We start from the raw sequence: 24,247 nt of genomic DNA on the forward strand, positions 1-24,247 counted from the left end.
AAGGTCATGACAGCATTTCATCTGAATCAGTCTTTAATTCTTCTGGCCTTTCTGAACTCAGTGTCGGGGTGAAAACAAATCCTTACAATTTTTTGATGTGCACTGGGTCCTCATCCGGTATCTTGTAGGGATGTACGTTTGCTTCTTCTGTTTCGGAGGGTACGTGCGTACCTCGCTGACTTTCTAGTACACGTGAAAAAACTGTTTATGTTATTTACATAACTCATTATTAAAAATACACGTATAATATTAGGATTTTTTGCGTGTACTAGAAAGCTGGCGAGGTACATCCGTACCCACTGAAATGGAAGAAACGAATGCCCATTCCTACTAGCTTGGGGGTAGATATTCAAACTGCGTTCAGCGCTATGTAGCTGGATAAGCGGGACTTAAGCGGGTAAGTAGCAGTGGCTGAATATGCACCTACGTTCACCAGCCACTTCTTAGCCGTACAAGTCCCTTATATGGCATGCAGTGGGCAGAGCGAAATAGCCATCCAACATATACGGCTAACTACTGCTATTCAGAGCTAGCCGGATAAGTTTAAATGCCCTGTACAGCAGATCTAAATGTAAGCTGGGCACTCTGATCCAGCAAAGTGAGCATGTAAGGGTAGAGTGGGCTCCAAGGATACTATTGGGCAGTCTTGAAGTTGCTTAAAGGTCGAAGAGCTCCGGACATAATTTGGGCTCATTCCACCAGAGCACAGTCGTCTTCCTGGGCAGAGATGATAGCAGGTGCTCCGGGCATGCCGCTCCTGAGATTAGTGTGCTCAAGGCGGCTTTAGGCTAGGATCCCCTGGCTCGGGCACGGTGTGTGGCTTACATCTCTGTTTTCTATATGTTTGTTTGGGGTTTGGTTTGGTTTTTTTCAGACCATTCAGCAAAGTTTCACTATGCTCATATAGTTTATCCATCCCTTGTTTATAGCAGTCTGGTCAGGCAGGTGCAGTCACAAGGATATCTTTTGCTTAAATGAAGATTTTATTATGAAAGTCATCTCATTGTAACCTGGTAAATAATGGCAGAGAAAGACCCACATGCTCTATTCCGTCTGCCCAGCAAGCTTTCTTTATTTTTATTTAACTTCTTTTACTATACCGATGCTCAAGACCAGGTCTTATCGTACCGGTTTACAATAGAACAGGGGGAAACCAATTAACATCTAGGTAGAAGGTAAAGTTACATTAAACAGGGAGCGTAAAACATGGGAGATGGAAGACAGGACAGATTTTAAACTATAACAACTGGAGAGTGATAAATATAATCAACAAAAAAACAATAAATGATATGATTAGTTTTTTATTCTATTTTATTCTATTTCTTTTCATTCTGTTAATGCAGTAACTGCCGCTCCATCTTCATCTCTATCCTTTAGCCACTAGGGATCCTCTGTGTTTATCCCAAACTCTTCTGAATTCCATTCCAATTCTCATCTTAACTCCCTGTCCCAGGAGGGCATTCTGTGCATCCACCACCCCTTCTGAGAAGAAATCTTTCCCGATGTTATTCCTGAATCTGCCTCCTTGGAGCTTCATATTATGAGCCCTAGTGCTACAGCTTTCCTTCCCTGGATTCCCATGCATCATTTATACCCTGCAAGTATTTACGTAGCATAGTATTGATGGCAGAAAAAGCCCAAACGGCCCAGCAAGCCTCCTATAGTAGCAACTTCAGCTCCATGCAGGTTACCCCATGTTCTTATATTTATTTATTTATTTATTTAGCATTTTTATATACCGACGTTCTCGATACAAATATCAAATCAGGTCGGTTTACATAAAACAAAACAATCGCGGTGAGGCGTTACAATTATATATAGTTATATAGCTAAAAATGATAAGGGGCATGGAACGACCGCCCTATGAGGAAAGACTAAGGAAGTTAAGGCTGTTCAGTTTGAAGAAGAGACAACTGAGGAGGGATATATGATAGATGTCTTCAAAATCATGAAAAGACTTGAACAAGTTAATGTAAATCAGTTATTTACTCTCTCAGATTATAGAAGGACTAGGAGTTACTCCATGAAGTTAGCAAGTAGTTAATTTAAAACAAATCAAATAAATAAGAGCTATGTCTTGTCTAGATTACTTGGCAGTAAAATAGGAGCGCAGGGCTGCTTAGACAGATCTGGCTGAGCTCAGATTCCACCATCACAAAGTATGAGCTGCCCCATCCTCTGTGTCTCTGAGGCTTGCACTGCTTGAGAAAGAGACAGGAACAGTTGCACTACATCTGCTCTTGCACTGACCCCTCTACATAGCAGAGAAGACTCTTCCACTGCTGGAAAGTACTTGGAGCTGGTTGCCACAGAGCTTTGCTGAGGGAAGATCTGGCAGAGCATTGCTTACATAGCGTGGAGCGTGTAAAGCTGTGTATAGTTACCTAACAGGAAGGAGTATCCTGCTTGGAGGTATTTGGCCTGTACAGCCCACACAGCAAGTATTGATGTATCTGCAGCCATGGAAACAGCACCATGAGTCACTGAGGCTTTCCACTCTGACCACTGACACAAAAATACAGCCTGCAAGCCCTGTCCAGCCTTATTTAGGGTGGTGTGGGAGGGGCAGAATGAGCTTCAGCGGAGGGGATCTGGCCCCTCAGGCCAAGAATGTGCTGCTCTTCCGAAATGGGGACCCTTTCCACAGTGGCAGAAAGTTTGTGGTGAATCTACGGCAATTCCTGACATTTGAGGCCTTCCTGAATGAAGTGACCAGTACTCTCCAAGCACCCAGAGCAGTAAGGTACATCTATACCCCACAACAAGGTCATCGGGTCACCCAGCTGGATGCACTGCAGAACGGCAGCTGTTACGTGGCTGCTGGCTTTGAAAGGTTCAAAAAACTCAAGTGAGTACAGAAAAGTTTTCTCTTCAGAGAGCAGAGGCTCCGCTAAACCTTCGCAGGCTCGCCCGCCCTTTCCTAGTACCATTCCCCTGACCTGCTGAGTGGGGGCCAGGGGAAGGGAAGGGTGTATGTGTGACATGGGGGGGGGGGGGGAGTCATATTTGTGAAAGAGAGGGTAAGGCTGGATGCAAGAGATACATGCAAGGGTGGAGGTCAAAATAAGGGGGGGATATGATAGAGGTCTACAAAATCATGAGAGGTCTTGAACAGGTTAATGTAAATTGGTTATTTACTCTCTTAGATAGTAGGACCAGGGGGCACTCCATGAAGTTAGCAAGCAGCTCATTTAAAACAAATCAAAAATTCTTTTTCACTCAGCGCATAGTTAAGCTCTGGAATTCATTGCCAGAGGATGTGGTTACGGTTAATAAGCAATAGTAGCTTTAGATCTATTTAATGTTTGGGTACTTGCCAGTTACTTGTGACTTGGATTGGCCACTGTTGGAAACAGGATGCTGGGCTTGACGGACTCTTGGTCTGACCCGGTTTGGCATATCTTATGTTCTTATGCGAGCCCGGTGCCTGAGAGCGAGTGAGAATCGAGACTGCCTATAGGGTCTCATTTGCCGTGATGGGCAATGCTCCCGTTCCATCTGCTGGCGATGGCCCAGGCCGCAGTATTTCTGTTTGTCCAAAGCTCCAGAAGCAGCTGCACAGACTGGGAGCACTGGAGGCTCTGTCTGCCAGCACAGGGGTAGCTTAGTGCAGTCCCTGGCCGCCTTGATTATTTATTTACAATAATTTAGATTCTGCATTTATTACCAACCTGTGCTTGAAGTGGATTATATTATCAATAATAAAACAGCATTTCTACCAGCTTTTCTCATCGTTTTCTGCTCCCCCGGATTGCATGCAGGCTGTCCTTGTATTTGTAAATTACCTATTTCATTTTTAGAATGGATTCTATAACTCTGTGAAGCATTCTTGATTTGCATGTTTTGTGAATTGTTGTATGAAAGTGAAAATATTAAAAAAAACCCCATCTTGCTCGAAGTAAAAAAGAAAGCAAGCCCTCAAGTAATGCTATGATTTGAAGCCTGTGCTGAGGAGTGGCCAGGGGTGCCCAGAGCAACCTTTGCTTGCACTTCTTTGTATAAGATGAAGATGGCAAACTTTCATGAAAAGCAACATAACCTAGGGTCTCTGTATCCCAATAGATCTCATGAATAGGAGCTAATGCAGAAAAAGTTCCCAGGGCTGCCTGGGTCTTCTGGCAAAGCGTAGAAACTCTGGTGCAAGACTCTCACTGTTGGCTGATACTATTTGCATTGGTGAAGAACCCTACAGTCCGTAGTTCCTGCCATGAGAACCCTGGTCGTGGATACCTTAGATCCTTTGTATGCCAACCAACTTCTGGATTCTGTGATAGGTGACAAGATAAACCTCAGTGGCTTTTTCATTTTCTTTACAGCTATTTAAATGCTGGTATGAAACTTTCTGAAGAAAACAGGAAAAGCGATATCATGCAGGTGAGGTTGGATCTGTACTCATTGTGTCTTCCTTTCTGCCACCTCCTTATACAGCTGCAGAGTCAGAGTGATCTTACAGAAAAGCAGTCTGGTACCAAAAGGTGCTGGAAGTCCTGCAATGCTGAGTGGATCCAGGGACAGGGCCTGTGCCAGCAGGGAGCTTGGTTTTCTACTTTGATTAATTTATGAATTAATAAAATTCCGACAGGATTGTAATCAAAAGCAGGGTCCACCTACTACCAGCAAAACATTTTAAAAATGATATGAAATATCCTCAGTGCTGGGGGCTTGTGGCTGCCTATGTTGGAAGTTTGTTGTCTAACTGTTTTTTAAACTATGTGCTGAATAAAAGATTTCTCTCTGCTGTGGATGATCACTTGCATGGGACTTGCTCTCTGCTTTTAGCTTTCATGCTTTGCTTCTAGTGTCCATTTCCAACACCAACAAACTTCTCTTGTACCAACTTGTGTGGTTTGAGGCTTGCAATTCAAAAATGGGAAGATGGTCACAATACCCCACTGAGGTCATAGGGTGACCCCCTAGAAACCAGGCCTCGATGTAGGCCCAGGCAACTGCTAAAGATGCCAAATACCCAGAGCAAAGAGGAGCTTCTGCTGGCACAGTACTGCTCCCATGGGTGCCAAAATCTTAAAGCTGGCCTGGTTATAGACAGCCCAGGATTTAGAAATAGGCAGCAAAGATGCAGGCCAGCAGAGGTTCAAAGGAGCAGCACCCTGCACTGTGCCTACAGGTGCCAAAGTCTTAAATCCAGCCCTGGCCATAGGTAGCAAGATAGATAGATAGATAGATAGCTGCTGCTCTACCTCCTCACGTTCCCAGTATTGCTAAACCCCCCCTGCACATCCACTGTTTCACGTTTAGAAGGAGTTTCCAGCACTGCAGCCGAGAGACCCAGAAAAGTAAGCTCGGCCTTTCCCAGTGACTCAGGAAAGGGTGACTGACCTGCAGCTGGGGTGTTTGTCTGTAATTTTAGGTCAGACTGGCTGTTAATCGGAAGCTAAACGTCTCTGCCCGATGGAGGAAGAGCATCCACATGCCCTGCATTATCCAGTGAGAACCTTCTCCATTCTGTGAGGAGGAAGGAGGCAGAGGGGAATAGCCAACGCATGTATAAACTGTCAGACAGCAGGTGAAACTACTGCTCTCCTGCACCTACTGAAAAGGAATGGAGAATAACATGGAAAATATCTGTATCAAGCCACAGTGCGACCGCACCTTGAGTATTCTGTGTAATTCTGGTCGCCAGAACTAGAAAAGGTGCAGAGGAGGGTGACGGAAAGGATATAGGGGATGGAGCATCTCCCCTGGGATGAGAGGCAGCGCAGGCTGGGGCTCTTCAGCTTGGAAGGGACAGGGTAGAAGTTCATAAAATCATGAGGGGGTGCAATCTTTTTTGCTGCCCTGTGCAAACAATTATTGTGCTGCCCCTCCTCCATGTCCCTCAGTTCATTCATCTCCCTCCAGTAATCCAAACTTTAAAATCTGCTATCCCTCTCTACCCAGGTCCACCCCCTCTCGCCTCTGGAATCCATGGCCAGTGCAAGCGTATTCGATGCTGTAGGAGAACTTTAAAGCTGCCACCCCAGTCCTCTACACATACACACAAGTATGCATTTATCATAGATTTTACATTAAAAACATCCAGAGCCCAGTCTTCTAAAATAACAAATATCACTTACATCAACCTGTATATTATGTCTACATGAACTGCTTTGGCAGCAACCAGAAAACCCTGCAAAAATACCCATATGGTATTAAGCCTATTATAACACGTGTTGGACATGGGCTTGACCCTCAGAAAGCCATGAGTGAACAGTTACAACATAGTATACCTCCTATACAAAATCAGCACTAACTGCCAGTACTCAAACAATCTTACCAATGAAAAAGTAATGCTGCAAATATTACACCAGGTCCTAAAATACCAATACACCTCCTATTAGGAAAACAAAGAAGCCAGGCTGCTATAGATCCCCACACAGAAACTACATGCTAGCAGAATACCTCACCTTAGTCACACGTAAAGAACACAGAGACCATCACCAAATACAGAATAAAAAAAGAGACCATAAAGTATAAATAAAAAATGTGCAGACAAAATTTGAACTGGAAACCGCAACAAGCCAGACTCTGAATACAGTGCAACAATAGAAAAACAGAAACATCACCATTCATCATAAAACAATAAAACCAAGAATTATAAAACATCAATCATAACACTAAAACCATATTAATAACAAAATAAATCAAGACAGCAGAAGAATAAAAATCCAATAATTAAACTCATATAAATTGATTTTCAAATTTCCCAAACACCAGTAAAATATTTCAAAACAGCAGACATCAAATAACACCAAATAATTAAAACTAATAAGGATTAAAAAAAATAAAAACCTCCTATTCTCCATACCTGTGACATTTAGATTTCCAGTCATCCTGAGATTGTTGTGGATTAGTGGGTGAGGGAGGTCACACAAACTTTCTCCTCTCTCATATATTCTCACACACACTTACTTTTTCTCATACATATTCATGCTCACTTATGCTTCCTCTCTCAGATGCACACATCCCTCTCTCCCATACTTGCTCACACACATTGACACACACTCTCACTCACACAATCCCTCTCTCCCATACATGCTCACACACATTGACACACACTCTCACTCACACACTCCCTCTCTCCCATACATGCTCACACACTGACACACACTCTCGCTCACACACTCCCTCTCTCCCATACATGCTGACACACACTCTCACTCACACACTCCCTCTTTCTCTCTCTCTCACACACGGGCCTCACAATCCTTTTCTTCCACTTGCTCCCCAGCAGCCCTGGGTCCGCCTCTTCACTTTGGCATCCATTGGGTCGGGATCACAAGGTGGCCTCCACTTCAGCTGCTGGTGGGATGGGAGCCACTGGGCAGCCCACAGCCTCGCTACCTCAGCTCTTTCCCTCACTAACACAGCTCTTCCTCCCCTTTCCCTCACTATCTTGGCTCTATGCTCCACTTTTTCCTCCCTTTTCTCCCTGCAGAGGGTCTTCCCTCCATCCCTTTAGGTATTCTTCACGACTTCTCATACTACCTCAGTTCTTCCCCCCATCCCTGTCTCTCTAGAGATTCTTCTCCGTCTTCACTCCCCTTAGTCACTATCTCAGCTTTTTCCCCTTCTCACCCTCTTTCCTCATTACCTTAGCTTTTCCCCTTCTCCATTCCACTAGAGGCTCTTCTTGCTCTCTCCCTCCCCTGCTCTTTCCTCCCCTTCCCTATGCTTTTCCTACTTTCTTCCTTCTCCTGCCTTCCTACCCAGTCACTCCCCGCCTCTTTCCCCTTCCCAGGCTCTTCCTCCTGGATAAAACGGAGCGGAGGCCGTGGTGCTGCCTGGCAGAATCCAACCTGCCGGCGGCCTTAGTGGAGAAAAGGCTCCGGGCCGCCTATGACATGGAAGAACGGAAGGGAGGCCTGCCTGCTCAGATTTAGGCATCAGATTGGGCAAGGGTAACCCTCACCCCTGCCCGATCCGATGCAGCAACACGCGGATCCCCCGTGCAAGCCGGCAACAGGAGTCAGATCTGCTCTCTGACCTACATTGGCCATTGTGGGAGACAGGATCCTGTGCTCTGGATCTTGATCTGATCCAGCACAGCACTCCTTATGTTCTTATATCCTCTTATGAATAAGAGAAAGAGTTCCTTACACTTTAATTTTACCCACATCCCCTAGCATCCAGGGAGGTCAGGCTGGGGGCATTCAGGACCCTTCTCCAGTGACAGGACAGGGTAGGGAAAGGGTGCAGGTGTTTCTGAGGAGGTTACTTCATGGAGGTTTTTTTTCATTTGTTTTCTGTTCTTTCCTGTGTGCCTTTTAAAGTGTTTTTCGAAATGGGGACCTGCTTAGCCCCCCTTTTCGACTGCTTCTCTCAAAGAGCATGCTGCAGCAGTGGGAGCTGATCCTGCGTGTCTTGAGTGAGAAAGCCAGCCTGCAGAATGGCGCCGTACGGAAGTGAGTAGTGAGGGTCGAGGAGACAGCAGCTACGCTACGGTCAAAGGTTTTGGAATGAAAGTTGCTGATCTTTGCCCTGGAAGGCTCTCCAGGGTAAATGGATCACTTGTGTGATCTACTCGCTTCCATTTCCATCCCTATAACTATGCAAATCCTTTCCTCATCCACACTCTTGGATAATGATGTCTGTTTTAGTCTCTCTTTATTTCTGTGTGTATGTGTTTATGATATTTTGTTTTATTGCCAACTTTCTGTTATTGATGCTGTTACAGCTTTGATCAAATTGTATAGATACATGTCGATTTGATTCCTCTGAGCAGGGGCGCTGCACATCCTGCTGAAGGGAAGACATTCTTTGGCTGGTGCAGTGAAAGGCGCACGTTTTAAGATGCAGTCACTCACATGTCTTCCTGCGATCTCCTGGCAGGCTCTGTACTCTGCACGGAGTACCCGTATCTAGAGGCGAGGAGCTAGCGAGTGGAGAATACTATGTGGCTGTGGGAACAGAGAAGTACAAAGCCCTGCCGTATGTGGAGCTGTTGCTGTCCAAGAAGCCCACACCAAGTGCATGCCGGTAGGTAAAGGGACTCAAAACTACAGCTGCCCAGTCCAGCTCCCGCATCGGTTTTTTGTTTGACTTAGATCCATGCAACAGTGACCCTACTGGCTTTCAGGACCATGAATCTCAGGAACCTTTGATGTTCCGTCCTGATAAGTATGGGCAGATAAGCTTCTGTCAGGTTCAATGAAAGCAGGAATTCCTTTTAGCACACTGCTGCTATGATCGATCGCAGAGTTTCTAGTCAAAAAACATGGCATCCTGAGGACCACATTCACCTTTTCAGATCTAGAATGTACCAATAGGTTCCTTTCTTTTTGGGAACTACGAAATAGATGGAATATCTTCCTTTTCCCCGTTACCCCAGAGGAACAGGAGCTATTGCTTCCAGATGCCACAGCCCATCCACAATGGCATGAACTGCCTCTCTTTCTTTCTTTCTTTCTTTATTTAGAAGAGTTTATATACCGGGGTATAGCAGGCTGCCTTCACGCCAGTTTACATTTTAAACAACTTATTACAGGAGTAAACAATAATAGGTAACATTAACACATAACATTTTTCTATGTATATTCAACGTGAAAAAGGGAAAGAGAAACAGAATGTAAAGTAATCATAGTAAAAAACATCAACAGGTAACAGGCGTTGGACCAACAGGGATTAACTGGGAAATACGGCGTACGGACAGGGAATGTTTTTGACTCAGGATGTGCAAGGGGAGACCATAAATGCCTCTCAAACCAGACAAGCAAATTCAAAAGCGAGGCCATCTCTTATCACTTCCAGAACCCACTGATCCATGGTGATCGTGATCCACTCTTCGTAGAAGAGAGCTAATCTTCCTCTTACGACTTCCATTGAAGAGTGGACCTCAGCCCCATGACCGGAGCTATCATGTGCTGGTCTAGGTGCGCCCTGAAAGGCCTGCAGCTTGCCAGAGCTTTGCCTCTCAGATGAGGAGCTGCCCTTATTGGGGCAAAATCTTCTTGAGTCTCAAACTCAAAATCAGGATGGGAAGCTCCTCTTGGCTTACCTTTGGGCATTTTATGCCCCTTCGACTTTTCCAGGTATTTCACCAGCTGTTCTAGGTCCTCTCCAAACAACAGCTTGCCTTTAAAAATGAGATTAGCAAGCTGTGATTTGGACCAGACATCCGCTGACCAGTTCTGCAGCCACAGAAGCCTTCGGGCCAAAACAGCCAAGAACAAAATCCTGGCAGATGACGCATCATAGGCCACACCTGCCTCCAGGTGCTCAGCCTGCTTAGCGGTGGCCAAGGGTACCTTACCCTTTGTCTGCAAAAGCTGAACTTAGCATAAACAGGTGCGCTGCATAAAACTACTGCAGACCGAGGTCCGGATGCCCAAGGCCAACACCTCAAACATCCTCTTAAGGAGGATCTCCAATTTCCAATCCTATGTGTCCTTCAAGGCTGCCGACTCCACCACCGGAATAGTGGTCTTCTTGGTCGCTGCAGAAACGGATGTGACCACTTTAGGTAGCATCAGAAGCTCCAAGGCATCCTCGGGTAAGGGATACAGCTTTGACATCACTCTTCCCACCTTCAACCCAGTCTCAACGATGTCCCTCTCGGTCACCACTAGTTTTTCACCGACCTATAGAAGGGAAAGGCCATCACTGGCCCCCCAGCAGACCCTCCATTATAGGGTCCACCCCCTCATGATCTGATTCCTCCTAAGGAACCTTAATCCCCAGTTCCTTTAGCACATATGGGATCTCAATTCATCCTTTCTGAACAGCCTGACCACTTTAGGATCATCCCCTCAGCCACTGGCACATCCCTCCTGGTCTGAGAACTCCTTACCTGTACCCCCGCAGGGTCTCCTGCTTCATCGGAGCTTATAGATTCCTTCAAACCATGACGGCCCTTTCAGGCCAAGCAGGCAGAGGATTCCTCCTGACCCCCTCTGAGGGTTCTGGGATACCTGTGGACAGTATCATTTGCCTACTGCATCTTTCTTTGCAAGGTAAGCCTTATGGAAACGGAGCACAAAATCAGAGGAAAAGTCCTCAGAATCCTCTGACCCCTCTTCCATGGCCATTTCCGCCACTTCTATGCTGTCCAGATGCACACGGCTTCATGATCTGCCGGGGATAAAGGAGGAGGGTGTCTCTTCCTTCTCTAGCCACATTTTTTCATTTTATTAAAATGTATTAATCGCTTAACACAGAATAGGCCTAAGCGATTTCCAAATCATACATTCATAAAAATGGATAAAATAAACATACAAATAAAAGCCATAAAACATAAAATCAAACCACAAATAAATACAAGCCATACAAATAAAACCTGAAATAAACAAATTTAAACCGCAGATAAGGTTTTCATAAAGAAAGTCTTGCAGGTGCATTAATGGAAAGCTTCCTTTAACAAAAACCTTTTTAAAGAAAGTCTAAATTTTTTGAGGGAGTCTTCTAGCCAAAGTTCAAAAGGTAAAGAATTCCAATATGTGCTGGCAAAATGGCCACCATTCCCACATCTTCTGAGAAGCCCAGTCTGCCGTCCACAGATGACTGGGCTGCTCTCCTACTGTCCTGCATTGACTGCTGCGGAACTGCCCTCCCCCCACCAGAAGCACACCTGTGGCTTAGTCCCAAATCATTGTCCCCACACACCCAGCATCTCTTCCCGCATTCCTCTGATGCGGCCTCCCCAGGGCTCCTGCTGCATACACTGGTTCGCCCCACCCAAGTCTTAGCGCCAATCCTCCCCGGCGTTGCAGTAGCTGCAAGCCCCTTCCTCCCATCAGTGGCTCCCCCGAGCTGCACGGGTCTGTTTCACCTTTTTTTTTTTGTTTAGAGAAAGACCTACAGAAGTGCAGGTAAGTTACCAACAATCCTAATGCTCACCAGCCACCCATCTATTTTCCTAATATTGAATCACCCACTACACTGCCAGTCCTAACCCTTCCCACCTGATCATGGACTCCTGCAGACACTTCCTCGGTTCAAGAGGATAAAGCATCACCTGGAGGGCAGGATCACTTCCTGCCACCCTGAGATGGACTTCTGTCAGGTGACCTTATTCATCCAAAGCAGCAGAAAGGCTGCTTGACTGGAGTTTTTGAGCACTCTGCTATGTCTTTGAAGGCCTCCTGTCTATACCTCTCTGTCTGGCCGAGCTTCTCCAGGTCTGCCACTCTGAGATCAGACTCCTTGCACTGAGTGCACACATACAGCCTCTCACCAATAGATCGATAATCATAGCTGTGGTACTCAATGAAAAGACTGGACCGCCCATAATTTGTTGAGTTGATAAAGTCTTAAAGGCTGGTAAGCAATAGTATGTCTCGGTTTAAGGATTGCTAAATGTGATTAGGATTTTTTATTTTATTTATTAGGTGTTTTTTTAAAGCTATGGTTTTTAAATTTGATAATTAATGATTAATGTTAGTGAATGATCAGTAGCAGGACTAAAATTAGTCAATGACTAAAAATCACTGAATGTTATTTTAAGTGACTTGAAGACTCTTCAAGTGGGGATGATAGTCTACATAATCAATGAACGAGACTGGGGAGAGTGGGAATCAAACTAGAAACTATCTGCTGAGGAACCAGTACTCTCACATTCTCAGATCAAGTAACCTTTGCAAAGAAATACCATCTTTCACTAGCTCACAGAATCAAATTCTATTTTCTCACTATATAAGCAATTCTAACCCTGGCAAACAGCCAGTAATAGTTTAAACCTCCAACAATTTTTTTTGTCTTAAGATTTAAGTGCTTTTTCTCAGGAAGCCCAAACTTACTGCCAGCAGATGAAGGTTTTGTTGTCACAATTCCCTCTGGACTGACCATGTCTATAGTGCTACTAGATATAGGCAGTGCTTAATCAAGTTTACTTAGGGAATAGCCACTGCTATTAATTGCATCAGTAGCATGGGATCTTCTTAGTGTTTGGGTACTTGCCAGGTTCTTGTGGCCTGGTTTGGCCTCTGTTGGAAACAGGATGCTGGGCTTGATGGACCCTTGGTCTGACCCAGCATGGCAATTTCTTATGTTCTTACAATCTAGTCAAGGCATACATAGAGGAAATGTTTTTATTACAGAAAAATGGTTAAAAATCAAGAAGGCTAGATTTAAAAGAGTAGGGTTTTAGATGGGAGCAGGACATCCTGCTGATGATGGCTGAGGAAGCCCATGTCCCTATCAGGTCCTTTTATGTGGGTTGAAATCACTGATCATTTTTTTTAACTCAACAATTTCTTCCTGCTCTTGAGAACTAGGGCTAGGATCTTATATTATGAGCCTTCATTTTCTTGTTCTATTTTATATCCGTCAATGTATGTGGTGTGGTCATTGCAGTGAGGCCAAGGGCCAGGGTGCCTGCAATCAGAGGCCCTGAATCCATCCTTAAGCAATAAGCACAAGTACCTAGCCTTGGGTGTGCGAGTGCTACTTCTGCAGCCCCCCAGAAGAATGGGATGGAATGGGAGTCCTTCCGCATGGCAGAGTGCAGCCCAGCAGTGCCACTGTGTTGGCCCCAATCTCCAATGGCTTATGTTTCTGGAAAGTGGTGAGTCTGGAAAGGACTCTGAAAAGTAAAAACTCAGATGGTTGCTGGGTTAGTCCACTTTGAATGCCTGGAAAGAAAGGTTAACAAACACAATATTAGGAAAACGCTTTCAGGCCGATACAGTACAGTGCACGCCGGCGGAGCACACTGTTAACCCGCGATTGGACGCGCGTTTTGGATGCGCTAGCTTTGCCCCTTATTCAGTAAGAGGTAATAGCGCGTCCAAAACGCGCGTCCAACCCCCCCCGAACCTAATAGCGCCCGCAACATGCAAATGCATATTGATGGCCCTATTAGTTATTCCTGCGCAATACAGAAAGTAAAATGTGCAGCCAAGCCACACATTTTACTTTCAGAAATTAGCGCCTACCCAAAGGTAGGCGCTAATTTCTCCAGGCACCGGGAAAGTGCACAGAAAAGCAGTAAAAACTGCTTTTCTGTGCACCCTCCAACTTAATATCAAAGCGATATTAAGTCGGAGGTCTTGAAAGTTAAAAAAAGTTAAAAAAAAAAATTTGAAATAAGCCCGCGGCTCGAAAACTGGACGCTCAATTTAGCCAGCATCCGTTTTCTGAACCCATGGCTGTCAGCGGGTTTGAGAACCGACGCCGGCAAAATTGAGCATCGGCTGTCAAATGACAGCTGCCACTCCTGTCAAAAAAGAGGCGCTAGGGACGCGCTAGTGTCCCTAGCGCCTCTTTTTACCGCCGGCCCTAATTTTAATAAATTAAAATACTGTATCGCGTGCACAGGAGAGTGGCCTGTGCGCTCGCCCGCTCTCCCGCCATTTTACTGTCTCGGCCCGATAGTAATGAGCTGAGATTCCTTTTTCAAGTCTGAAAAACAAAGGGTGTTTAGCTCTTGAACGCTAGTCAGGGGGTATATTAAGGTAGTCCAGTAACACAAGTCACCTTCTATTTAACCTTTATATCCTTATTAAATGGGAAATTCAGAACAAGCCAAGAATTAAAATGGCCAAATGTCTCAGAAGATATAAAAGGACTGAATAGGTGCTGGGATGGTTGCAAGGTAAGCTGCGACTCCTGGGTACATTCGGACATCTTCATCTCTTGCCTTTAGCCGCTCCTTTTGTTCTGACCTGTTGAAGGGAACCTAGGAGTTTTTTTGAATAAGAAGGAGGCACTTTTTTTTTATGTTAACCTTTATATCTGTGCATTCACATGGACTAATGCAGCAGCCACCCTTACCTTATCCAAAGTTCTAGTAAGAAAAGCACAATTCTGAATGCGTGGGGAGAAATCTCTCCGTCTGGCAGGATGCAGGCTGACGTAAATTATCCTTCTTTCTTACAGGAGTAAGGCACAGCACAGGCACAGGACCCACAAGGACGGGGTAGGTGCAGGAATGGAAGTAGGAAGGGTCTTGGATAGAGCCATTCCCTGAGGGAGCAGTGAGGTTTCTCATTTTTCTGCTTTTACCTGAACATTTTCTCTTCTCCTTAGTTTGACAAACTGTTTAACATCTCCCAAGATGGAGCCAGTGCTTCTGCCATAGGCGAGTCACCTCTTCAGGTAAGGGACCTTCCCACCAGCTGTGCGTGTAATGGTCTGAGTGATATTTTTCTAATGCTGAGCACCTCAGGATGAAGTTTTACTCTCCTTCTGTGATGTCACAGGCAGGAGCAGAGCCTGCCACTTACAGAAGGTTTTCTGGCAGCAGCTGCTCCTTAAAGTATAAATCCAACTTGTAATTTCAGTTGGAGAATCGTATGGTGCACTCCACGGGTGCCCAGGCTCCCCCTCCAAGCATGGGCAGACAGCCAAGCAGAGAGGAAACCTCCCTCTTCTATGCCAAACCTGTCCATGGCCACCAGAACAGAAAGTGGACCAGGATATCCCAGAACGCTGGTGAGCAAGGTAAGCAATCTCTGCTATTCTACAACCTTTCATGGCAGGCAGGAGACAAAATGACAGTTTTAAGTGTTAAATATAATTGATTATACGCTGCCTAGTCTAAACCACTGGTTCTCAACCCAGTCAGGTTTTCAGCATATGCATGAGATAGATTTTCAACCAATGGAGGCAGTGCATGCAGATCCAGCACATGCACATTCAGTGTGAATATCCTGAAAACCGTCCTGAAGAGTGGGTTGAGAACCCCTGGGCTAGACATCCCCTGAGGTGGCAGCAGTTTGCTCAGTCCAATTACCCATGGAATGAGGTCCTGGTTTCATCCCGAGCCTGCATTTCTCCCTCACAGAAGAGGAAAGCGTTTTCAAAGTGAGAGTATCGAGGAGCGAGATGGAAGGAGCTCAGGAGGTTCTGGAGGATGAGGAAACCCGTGTGGAATTACCAGTCGATCAGGTACTACTTCTCTCACTTTGGCTACAGACGTGAGGCAGAAGGAAGCAGAGGATGTGGAATGTAAACATTTTAAGGGTCATATATTCAGTGTCATTTCTCTGGCTAAGATTCAATTTACAGCTGCACGTTTTATCCAGCTAAATCCGGGTCAAGGTGGGAGGGTCCTAAACTTAGCTGACTAACTTTGCCCTAGCTGCTATATTCAGCGGCATGAGTGCACTGCTGACGCTCCAGTATAACAGGCCGATTCAGAAAAACGCGCGGGAGAGCCGGCGCGCGATTCAGGAGGGTGGCCTATGCAAATTGGGGCCCGCGGTAAAAGGAGGCGCTAGGAACACTAGCGCGTCCCTAGCGCCTCCTTTCTGACAGGAACGGCGGCTGTCAGCGGGTTTGACAGCCGACGCTCAATTTTGCCAGCGTCGGTTCTCGAGCCCGCTGACAGCCACGGGTTTGGAAAATGGACGTCGGCATAATTGAGCGTCTGTCTTCCGACCCGCGGGCCATGGGCTGATTTTTAATGTTTATTTTTTTTAATTTTTACTATTTTTTTTTACTTTTGGGGCCTCTGCTTAACATCGCCAAAAACTGCTTTTCTGTGCACTTCCCCGGCACCAGCAGAAATTAAAATGTGCGGCTTGGTTGCACATTTTATTTTCTGTATCGCGTGAGAATAACTAATAGGGCGGCCATCAATATGCATTTGCACGTTGCGGGCGCTATTAGTTTCAGGGGGGGGTGGACGCGTGTTTTCGACGCGCTATTACCCCTTACTGAATAAGGGGTAAAGCTAGCGCGTCCAAACACGGGTTAACAGTGCGCTCCACTGTACTGTATGGGCTGTAAGTTAGCTGAATATTGGCCTCTGTGTCTCTGGAGCTGCTAAGAGGTTTTGTATTTGACCATTGTGTATGCTTTGTTTTGTAAACCGCCGGGGTAACTTGCTTGACAAGCGGGATACAGAGTTCAATAAATGAATGAAATCTCTCTAGAGAGCTGCAGAAACCGTGGAGGATGAGGAGGAAGCAATGCCATGGAATAAACAAAGCCACAAGCAGAAGGTACTTTGTGAGATTTTACAATTCTTTTTATTTATTTATTTTATTTAACAGTTTTATATACCGACCTTCATAGTAAATAACCATATCGGATCGGTTTACAATTAACAAGAATAAATAACTGGGGTAACTATTCAAGTAAACGAAAGATAAACAGTAAGTAGGAATGAGTCAAAGTTACAATCAACAGGGAAGAGAACTTGGAAGCTTGCAACAAGCTGGAAAGAAGATAAGGCAGGAAATAAATATGAAGTGATACCATAGGGCGTACGGGTTAAAGCTTAATGGTGCTTTAACCTGGGAGAGTCAGAGTCCATTCGTGAGTATAATCATCATAACGGGTAAGCGTGAAGGACAACTAGTGATTGTCTGGTGGGTCGGTGAAGGCTTGGTGAAAGAGCCAGGTTTTAAGTCTTTTTCTAAAAGTTAACAGGCAAGGCTCCACTCTGAGACTTGAAGGGATGCTATTCCAGATAGATGGGCCAGCTATCGAAAAAGCTCTGTCTTTGGTCATCGAGAGGCGTGAAGCTTTAGTAGGGGGAAATTTCAGGGTGCCTTTGAGAGTATCTCTAGTTGGTCTGTTAGAGGAGTGGAGTTTGAATGGGATTTCCAGGTCGAGTTGAAGATGATGATGGATAGTTTTATGAATTACGGTGATTGATTTGTAGAGAATTCTGAAATTAACTGGTAACCAGTGTAGGTTCCTGAGGATGGGAGAGATGTGTTCGCTGCGGCTGGTACTGGTCAGCAATCTCGCAGCCGCATTTTGTAACATCTGCAGTGGTTTGGTAGTGGATTTGGGAAGGCCTAGGAAAAGGGCACTGCAGTAGTCTATTTTGGCGAACAGTAGCGCTTGGAGGATTGTCCTGAAGTCGTGGAAGAATAAGAGTGGTTTAAGTCGTTTTAGAATCTGTAATCTGAAGAAACAGTCTTTGGAGGTTGTGTTGACCATTTTCTTAAGGTTTAGACGATTGTCTAGTATTACCCCAAGGTCTCTAACCTGCTTCCAAGTAATGTGAGAGATGTGTGGAGATGGTGGGGAGATATTGATTTCATTTGAGGATATGTGGAGCAGCTCTGTCTTGGAGGCATTAAGAACCAGGTTTAAACTGTTGAGTAGATTAGTGATGGATAGAAGGCAGTTGTTTCAATGGGTGAGCGCTTTTGAGATTGATTCTGTTATCGGTATTAGAATCTGCACGTCGTCTGCGTACAAATAGTGAATTAGGTTGAGGTCTGTTAACAATTGGCAGAGGGGGAGGAGGTAAATATTAAAGAGGGTAGGAGATAAGGAGGAACCCTGAGGTACGCCAAGAGTTGATTTAGTTAGGGGTGACTCTTTATTGTTGATTTTGACTTTGAAAGTCCTATTGCTGAGGAAGGCCTTGAACCAGTTATGGGCAGATCCGGAGATGCCGATGTCTGTTAGGCGATCCAGCAGGATGGTATGGTTGACGGTGTCAAATGCCGCCGAGATGTCTAACAGGACCAACAGAAAGGAGTGTCCTTTGTCCAACCCCATGATAATATGGTCAGTAAGTGAAATGAGAAGGGTTTCCATGTTGCGTGATTTATGGAACCCATATTGCGATGGGAATAGGATCTTGTGGTCTTCAAGATATTCAGAAAGCTGGGTGTTTACCAGTTTCTCCGTTAGTTTGGCAACAAATGGGAGGTTAGAGATGGGTCTGAAATTAGCTGGTACATTAGGATCTAAGTTGTGTTTCTTGAGGAGGGGCTTGAGTGAGGCGGTTTTTAGACTGTCTGGGTAGCTTCCTTGCGTTAGAAGGCTGTTTATGATGCCGGTCAGAGGTCCTGAGATCACATTTGGGATGAGAAGCAGGAGTCTCGATGGGATGTTATCAGCCGGATGGCTTGATGGTTTCTGCCTTTTTAAAAGGGATTCAATCTCTTTAGTGGAGATTGACTCGAAACTGTCAAATTTGGGTCTAGTAAGAGACTGGAGATTCTCACCTGGCTTGGGAGGTGTAGTATTTGAAGGCAGGAGGGCGAGTGTATTTATTTTTATCATTTATCATTTATCATTACAAATTAAAAAGCAGCCACAGCTGTGTAATTTCAGGTATCATACAACGTGCATTTTTAGCCTTATGAAAGTGTACTGCTGACACCCCCCTTATAACGTTATTGGGGAAAGTTTGACTTAAGAAAAGCATCTGGGACTCAAATCCAGGCTGGATAGCCTGTTTTACCAAGAAAAGGACAATGATTTTTTCCATACATTTTAGAATCTCTCAGCAGTCTGACAAATATAAAAGTGGTAAGCTTTCCTGACGGAATCGATACATAGTGTAGGCAAGAAGTCCATTTTAGTTTGAATATTTTTGTATGCAGTTTAAGTGCCTCTTCCTTCATGCCACATCATGTGAAGAAGGAATCCTTCCCTCTCCTATTGTCCAAGCCAGAGGAGGGGACAACATTGTACAGAGCATTATACCCTGACATAAAGCCCATATCCAAATGTAAAGTTTACTGATCTAAGAAGGGCAAGGCTTGCATGGCACTGGAATTCCATTTCCACTTCTTGAAGCACATTACAAAAATAAGAGCATGGCTTAATGGAAGATATTGAAAATATGATGAAAATCCTTTTCTATTTCCATCAGTTACAAACATTCCAGTGCACAGGTCTGGTTTTCCGTACAGCATTCCATCCAGATTTGATTAATCTGTGAATATTCTGTTCTTCTACATTGTTAAAAGTCTTTCCTTCCAATAAAATGTGAACATTTTCCCCAAGTGTACTTGACAAAGCCATAGCTGGTATGTGGGTTCTTTTGTATTTCCTTTTATAAAGGTAACTTCCTTAATAAATGAAGTGAAGCTAACAAACTTTCTAAATGATTTGCAGCTCTTTGCTATATGCACTAATTATGCATGCCAATTAATAAAATTAGAGAAACTGAAACCTGCTTCCCTGCAAGCTTTCTGTGATATTTGCATTGTTATTGGCCCAGATGCATGGACAAAATGTTCCTGGCTGTAGTGTTACACTTTCAGCAGTACTGATGGAAGGAGTTTGCAATGTGTGTACAATTTAGGAAGGAGAATTGTTTGTATTACATTTTTTCTATTACTCAAGGCATCCCGTTTATTTAAAATTCCTGCCACCTTTACTAGCACTAGGAGACGATTAAAAGGCAAAAAAGTATTTAGCTCTTTATCCAAATTCGAAGATGTTTTTCTAGTACTATCCACCTGAAAAAAAGGTTCTGGATGGTATGGGACAGAACAGGTGGGAAGAAAATGTCTCTCTCTCAACATATAATATAAAATATAAAGCAAATGCCACCTGAATTGTTTGCAAGCAAACAGCCCCGTTCTTCATAAAGCACAGCATCCCTGGGACTAAGTTAACCAGCATTTAGAAATAAAAAATAAATGGACCAAAAATGAGAAACATCTGGGTCAGTCTTCCAAAGAATGCTGTCCGTACTGAAGTATGAGCACAGAGTTAGGTGGGCTTCAGTGCTCACTGCAGAATGTGGCTGCCATAGACTGAAGTAGATAGCAGCTAATGTTGCGCCGCTCCATCTATCCCCTAACACTAGCAGGAGTTTTATGCAAAGGCCCCCAGAATGCAGGGCTTTTCTGCATGACCTCACCAACAGGCTCTTCTTTTTGTAATACAGAAGGATGCAGCGTGCCGGGCAAATCATGAGGAGCAGATGAACAAAAGAGACGGAAGGAGGAGTCCCTTCACTGGCAGCGAGAAATTCTAAGGAGCCCCTCCCTCCCACACACAGACGGGGCTCAATTTCTAATTTTAGTTTCTGCGCAAGACGCTATTTTTTAATATGATGGGTTCTAAATGTAAGAGAATAAATATAAAATGTTCATCTTGCTTCTCTCTGTCAACAATGATCAAGTTTTATACCATGTTACAGACGGAACCAATACTTTCCAAGTAAGGAGGAGTTTCCAGCATAGGAGGAAAAAAAGAACTTGCTTGGATTCCCGGCTGCGCACGCTTTTATGGACAGATATAATCATGGGTCATAGACATTTCTCGGCAGGAGAGTATTTGTCTGGGTGAAGCATAGTGGAAGTTCTCCGAAAATAAAGCGAAGGAAGAGGAGCACTATACAAACAGAAATGGAGACGTACTTAGAGCTTCTGATATCCTGTAAAATGTAATGCAGGCCCCAGCATGCTCTGCATGTCCTAGATCAAAAGGCACTGGCAGAGGTTGCAGATACAGAAGTTCAGTGATATTCTAGAGCAGTGGTTCTCAAGTGTCCCTTGAGGGAACCCCAGCCAGTCAGGTTTTCCAGATATCTATCATGAATATGCATATGCAAATCTCTCTCAGGTATATTCAATGTAAATATCCTGAAAATCTCACTGCCTGGAGCTACTTCAGGACAGGTTTGGTAACCAATGTTCTAGAGCAAGGATTATCAACTCCGGTCTTGGAGGGCCACAAACAAACGAGTCTATTTTTCAAAACAACCATACTATGCAAATTAACCTGGTTATTAAACCAAATACATGGACATTTTTCTGTATATATCCTAAAAACCAGATCTGGTTGTTCACCTGAGGACTAGAAATGCAAACCATTGTTCTAGAGTGGTATGAAGAGGAGTGGCAGGGCAAATGAGGGAGTGCTCTAGGCCCCACCCTGCTACAGTAGCACCATCCTGACGACATTTGGGTGTGCAGACAGGCCAGGAGCATCCCTGGCCCATGAGGCAGACAAATAAGTCGGCCTCATGGGCGCCGCGACTAATCAGGGATGCCTTCCCTGATTACATCGCGGCGCTCAGCACTTATTGCAACCTTTACCCTCCCAGAGTCTCCCATGCGATTTATACCTGCACTCCTTTGCCATATCTTCTCTGTTACCCCTTTCAATTTTTCACACCTTAACCTATCTTACCAGTGCATTTGTTAACACTACTGCACTCCCTTGTACATATGTTGATAGCAAGCTCCTCTGGCATCGCTTGTTTAAGTTACAGCGTGGACCTATCTTTCTCAGGCTCTTGCTGTCTCTACCTGCATTATTATGACTCCAGTTCTCTCCCCTGTCCCTGTTCTTTGTACTTTCTACCTATCAGTTGCTAATGTAAACCGGCATGATGTTGTATACTAATGTCGGTATATAAAAGTTTCAAATAGATAAATAAAGTACAAAAAACAAAAGGAAGGGAAAAAAACCCCTTCTCATATAAATACATACAAAAAACTATAGAAAGAAAAAAGCAGACAAATATTCATACAAATAATATCCACAATATTTTAATCAAAATGTAACTTTACTAAATAACAAATTCAAACACATAATTCACAAGTTTATGCCATAGCCAGGCAGGCACGAGATACCACAGCGCAGCAGGCAGCAATCTGTAAGGTCATAGCTGAGACATCGTAAGACTGCTTGAGGATGGATTCCTGCCGTCTGTCACTGGCATCCTTGAGTGAAGCTCCTCCCTCGACTGGCATGGTAGAGGGCTTTGTGGTGGCGCAGACCAGGGCATCGACCTTGGGAAACCTCAGGAGTTCCTTCGTCGCGGTGTCCAAGGGGTAGAGAGCTTCTAGGGCTCGCCCTCCCTTAGAGGTGGCCTCTGGCGCGTCCCATTCCAGGTCGATCAGTTGTACGGCCTGTAGCATAGGGAAACTCTGCTCTTTGACTCTCTTCATCTGTACTTTTATATATTATCCAGTTAGCCCCCTTCCCTGTTTTTTGTAATTTCCTTTCTCAGTTACTTGTAAACCGACGTGATGTGTCCCACGAATGCCGGTATAGAAAAATGTTAAATAAATAAATAAAAAAATGGCGTGAGGTCTGGCGGAGCCCGGCCAGGAAGGGGCTCGCCTTGGACTCTGCTGTGTTGCATGTTTCTGGGATGGCCAATGCCTTCAGACTCGTGGCTATGAGATCAGATAATTCATCTTTTTGGAAGAAGTGCATCATGGTGCGATACGGTTCCGTTCCTGGAGGGAGTTCCCTCTCTTCCAGGGGTTCTGATTCTTCCTCTGAATAATCTGTGTCCCCTAGAGGGAGGTATTTGTCCAGGGGAGGCTCATCTTGTGGAGGCCGGGAGGGGCCTGGGAGGTTCTGGACCACTGGCGGGGGTTGTGGCTGTGCCGCTGGTGGCCCTGTCTGTGTGTGGATGTAGGATTGCAGCTCAGCGAAGAATCCCGCCCACTGTGGAGGGGCCGAGTCGGGAATAGAGAGGTCCGGGGTAGTCTCGCTGGTGGATCCGGCTGAGGGGGACCTTGTCTCGGCTCCCCCCGAGCTTCTTTGCATAGCAGGCACAGGGCAGAGGTCACCTCGGGCTGTGCCGCTCTCAGGTGGCATGCTGGGCATTGGACTGGACCTTCAGCTGTCTTGAACGGTGGTGCCATGATTTGTGCGTGTATCCTGAACAGGTGTGCGTGTCGGGAGGCCTGGTTATGCATTCTGGGTGCGCCTACGTTGTGCACGTGTGGCTGTGCGCGCAGGCCTAATTGTGCGCTTGGCACCCCTGAGCGTCCCGCTGTGCGCCCGGCCCCAATGAGTGCGTCACTGTGCGCACGGCATAGATGCGTGTGCTGCTATGCACACAAATGCTTTGTGCGCCTGTCTGGCCGCTGTGCACACGGCTCGGATGCGGCGACCGGGGGGGGGGAGAAGGTGCCGGCGACCACGCGGTAAGATGCAGCCCCCCCCCCGGGGGGTCTCCACATAGGAGGACCTCTTGCCGGATTGGGGTCTAGCCTGGACGGGGCTGCTCAACCTGAATGTACAGACGCTGGAGGGACGATCTGTGCGCCTGTCCAAGCCTCGGAGACTGGAGACTTAGAGAAAGTTTTCTACTTTACCTTGTCTCGGTGCTTCCCGGTCCTCTGGCGGGCGGTCTCCGGGTGCAGGGGGGGAGGGAATTACCTTCACCGCCGCGCTTGGTTCTGCACCCGCTGCCTCTCAGCCGCTCCCATTCCCGGGGGCTAAGTGCACACCGGGACCGAGGCTTACTTCTGAGGGATCTCGGAAATCACCTCAGGAAATCTCGACTGGGGGAGGCCGCCTTGATGACTTCTTTGATCCAGCGGGCTATGGTTGCTCGCGAGGCCGCTTTCCCTTGCTTCTTCCCACTGAGAAGGACGAATAAATGGTCCGTCTTTCGTATGGGTTCCGACTTTTCCAGGTATCAGACTAGGAGTCTGCCGACGAGATGGCGTAGACTGAGAGACTCTTCCGAATTCTTTTGCCCATCTGGCGATGGTAGCGAGATCGTTTGGTTGAGATGGAAGAGGCTCCTACTAAGAAATCTAGGACCAGGTTGAGGTTCCAAAGAGGCACCAGCCACTTTAGCGGTGGTCGGATCTGCTTGACTCCTTTCAGAAAGCGGGAGACATCCGAG

At 45.6% G+C, this 24,247-nt stretch overlaps 1 protein-coding gene across 1 annotated transcript; it reads left to right on the top strand.

Annotated features, from left to right (window-relative positions):
- Positions 1–2,016: 2,016 nt before the first annotated feature.
- DCDC2B (doublecortin domain containing 2B) lies at positions 2,017–20,742 on the top strand. The gene is made up of 11 exons (XM_029571222.1): positions 2,017–2,848; positions 4,317–4,374; positions 5,369–5,445; positions 8,271–8,402; positions 8,830–8,976; positions 14,812–14,851; positions 14,962–15,030; positions 15,216–15,375; positions 15,719–15,822; positions 16,812–16,880; positions 20,531–20,742. Exons 1-11 carry the CDS (start codon positions 2,448–2,450, stop codon positions 20,618–20,620), a joined length of 1,347 nt encoding a protein of 448 aa, XP_029427082.1. The 5' UTR covers positions 2,017–2,447; the 3' UTR covers positions 20,621–20,742.
- Positions 20,743–24,247: the final 3,505 nt, after the last annotated feature.

The sequence above is a fragment of the Rhinatrema bivittatum genome, chromosome 11, assembly GCF_901001135.1.
Source record: "Rhinatrema bivittatum chromosome 11, aRhiBiv1.1, whole genome shotgun sequence".
Lineage (NCBI taxonomy): Eukaryota > Metazoa > Chordata > Amphibia > Gymnophiona > Rhinatrematidae > Rhinatrema > Rhinatrema bivittatum.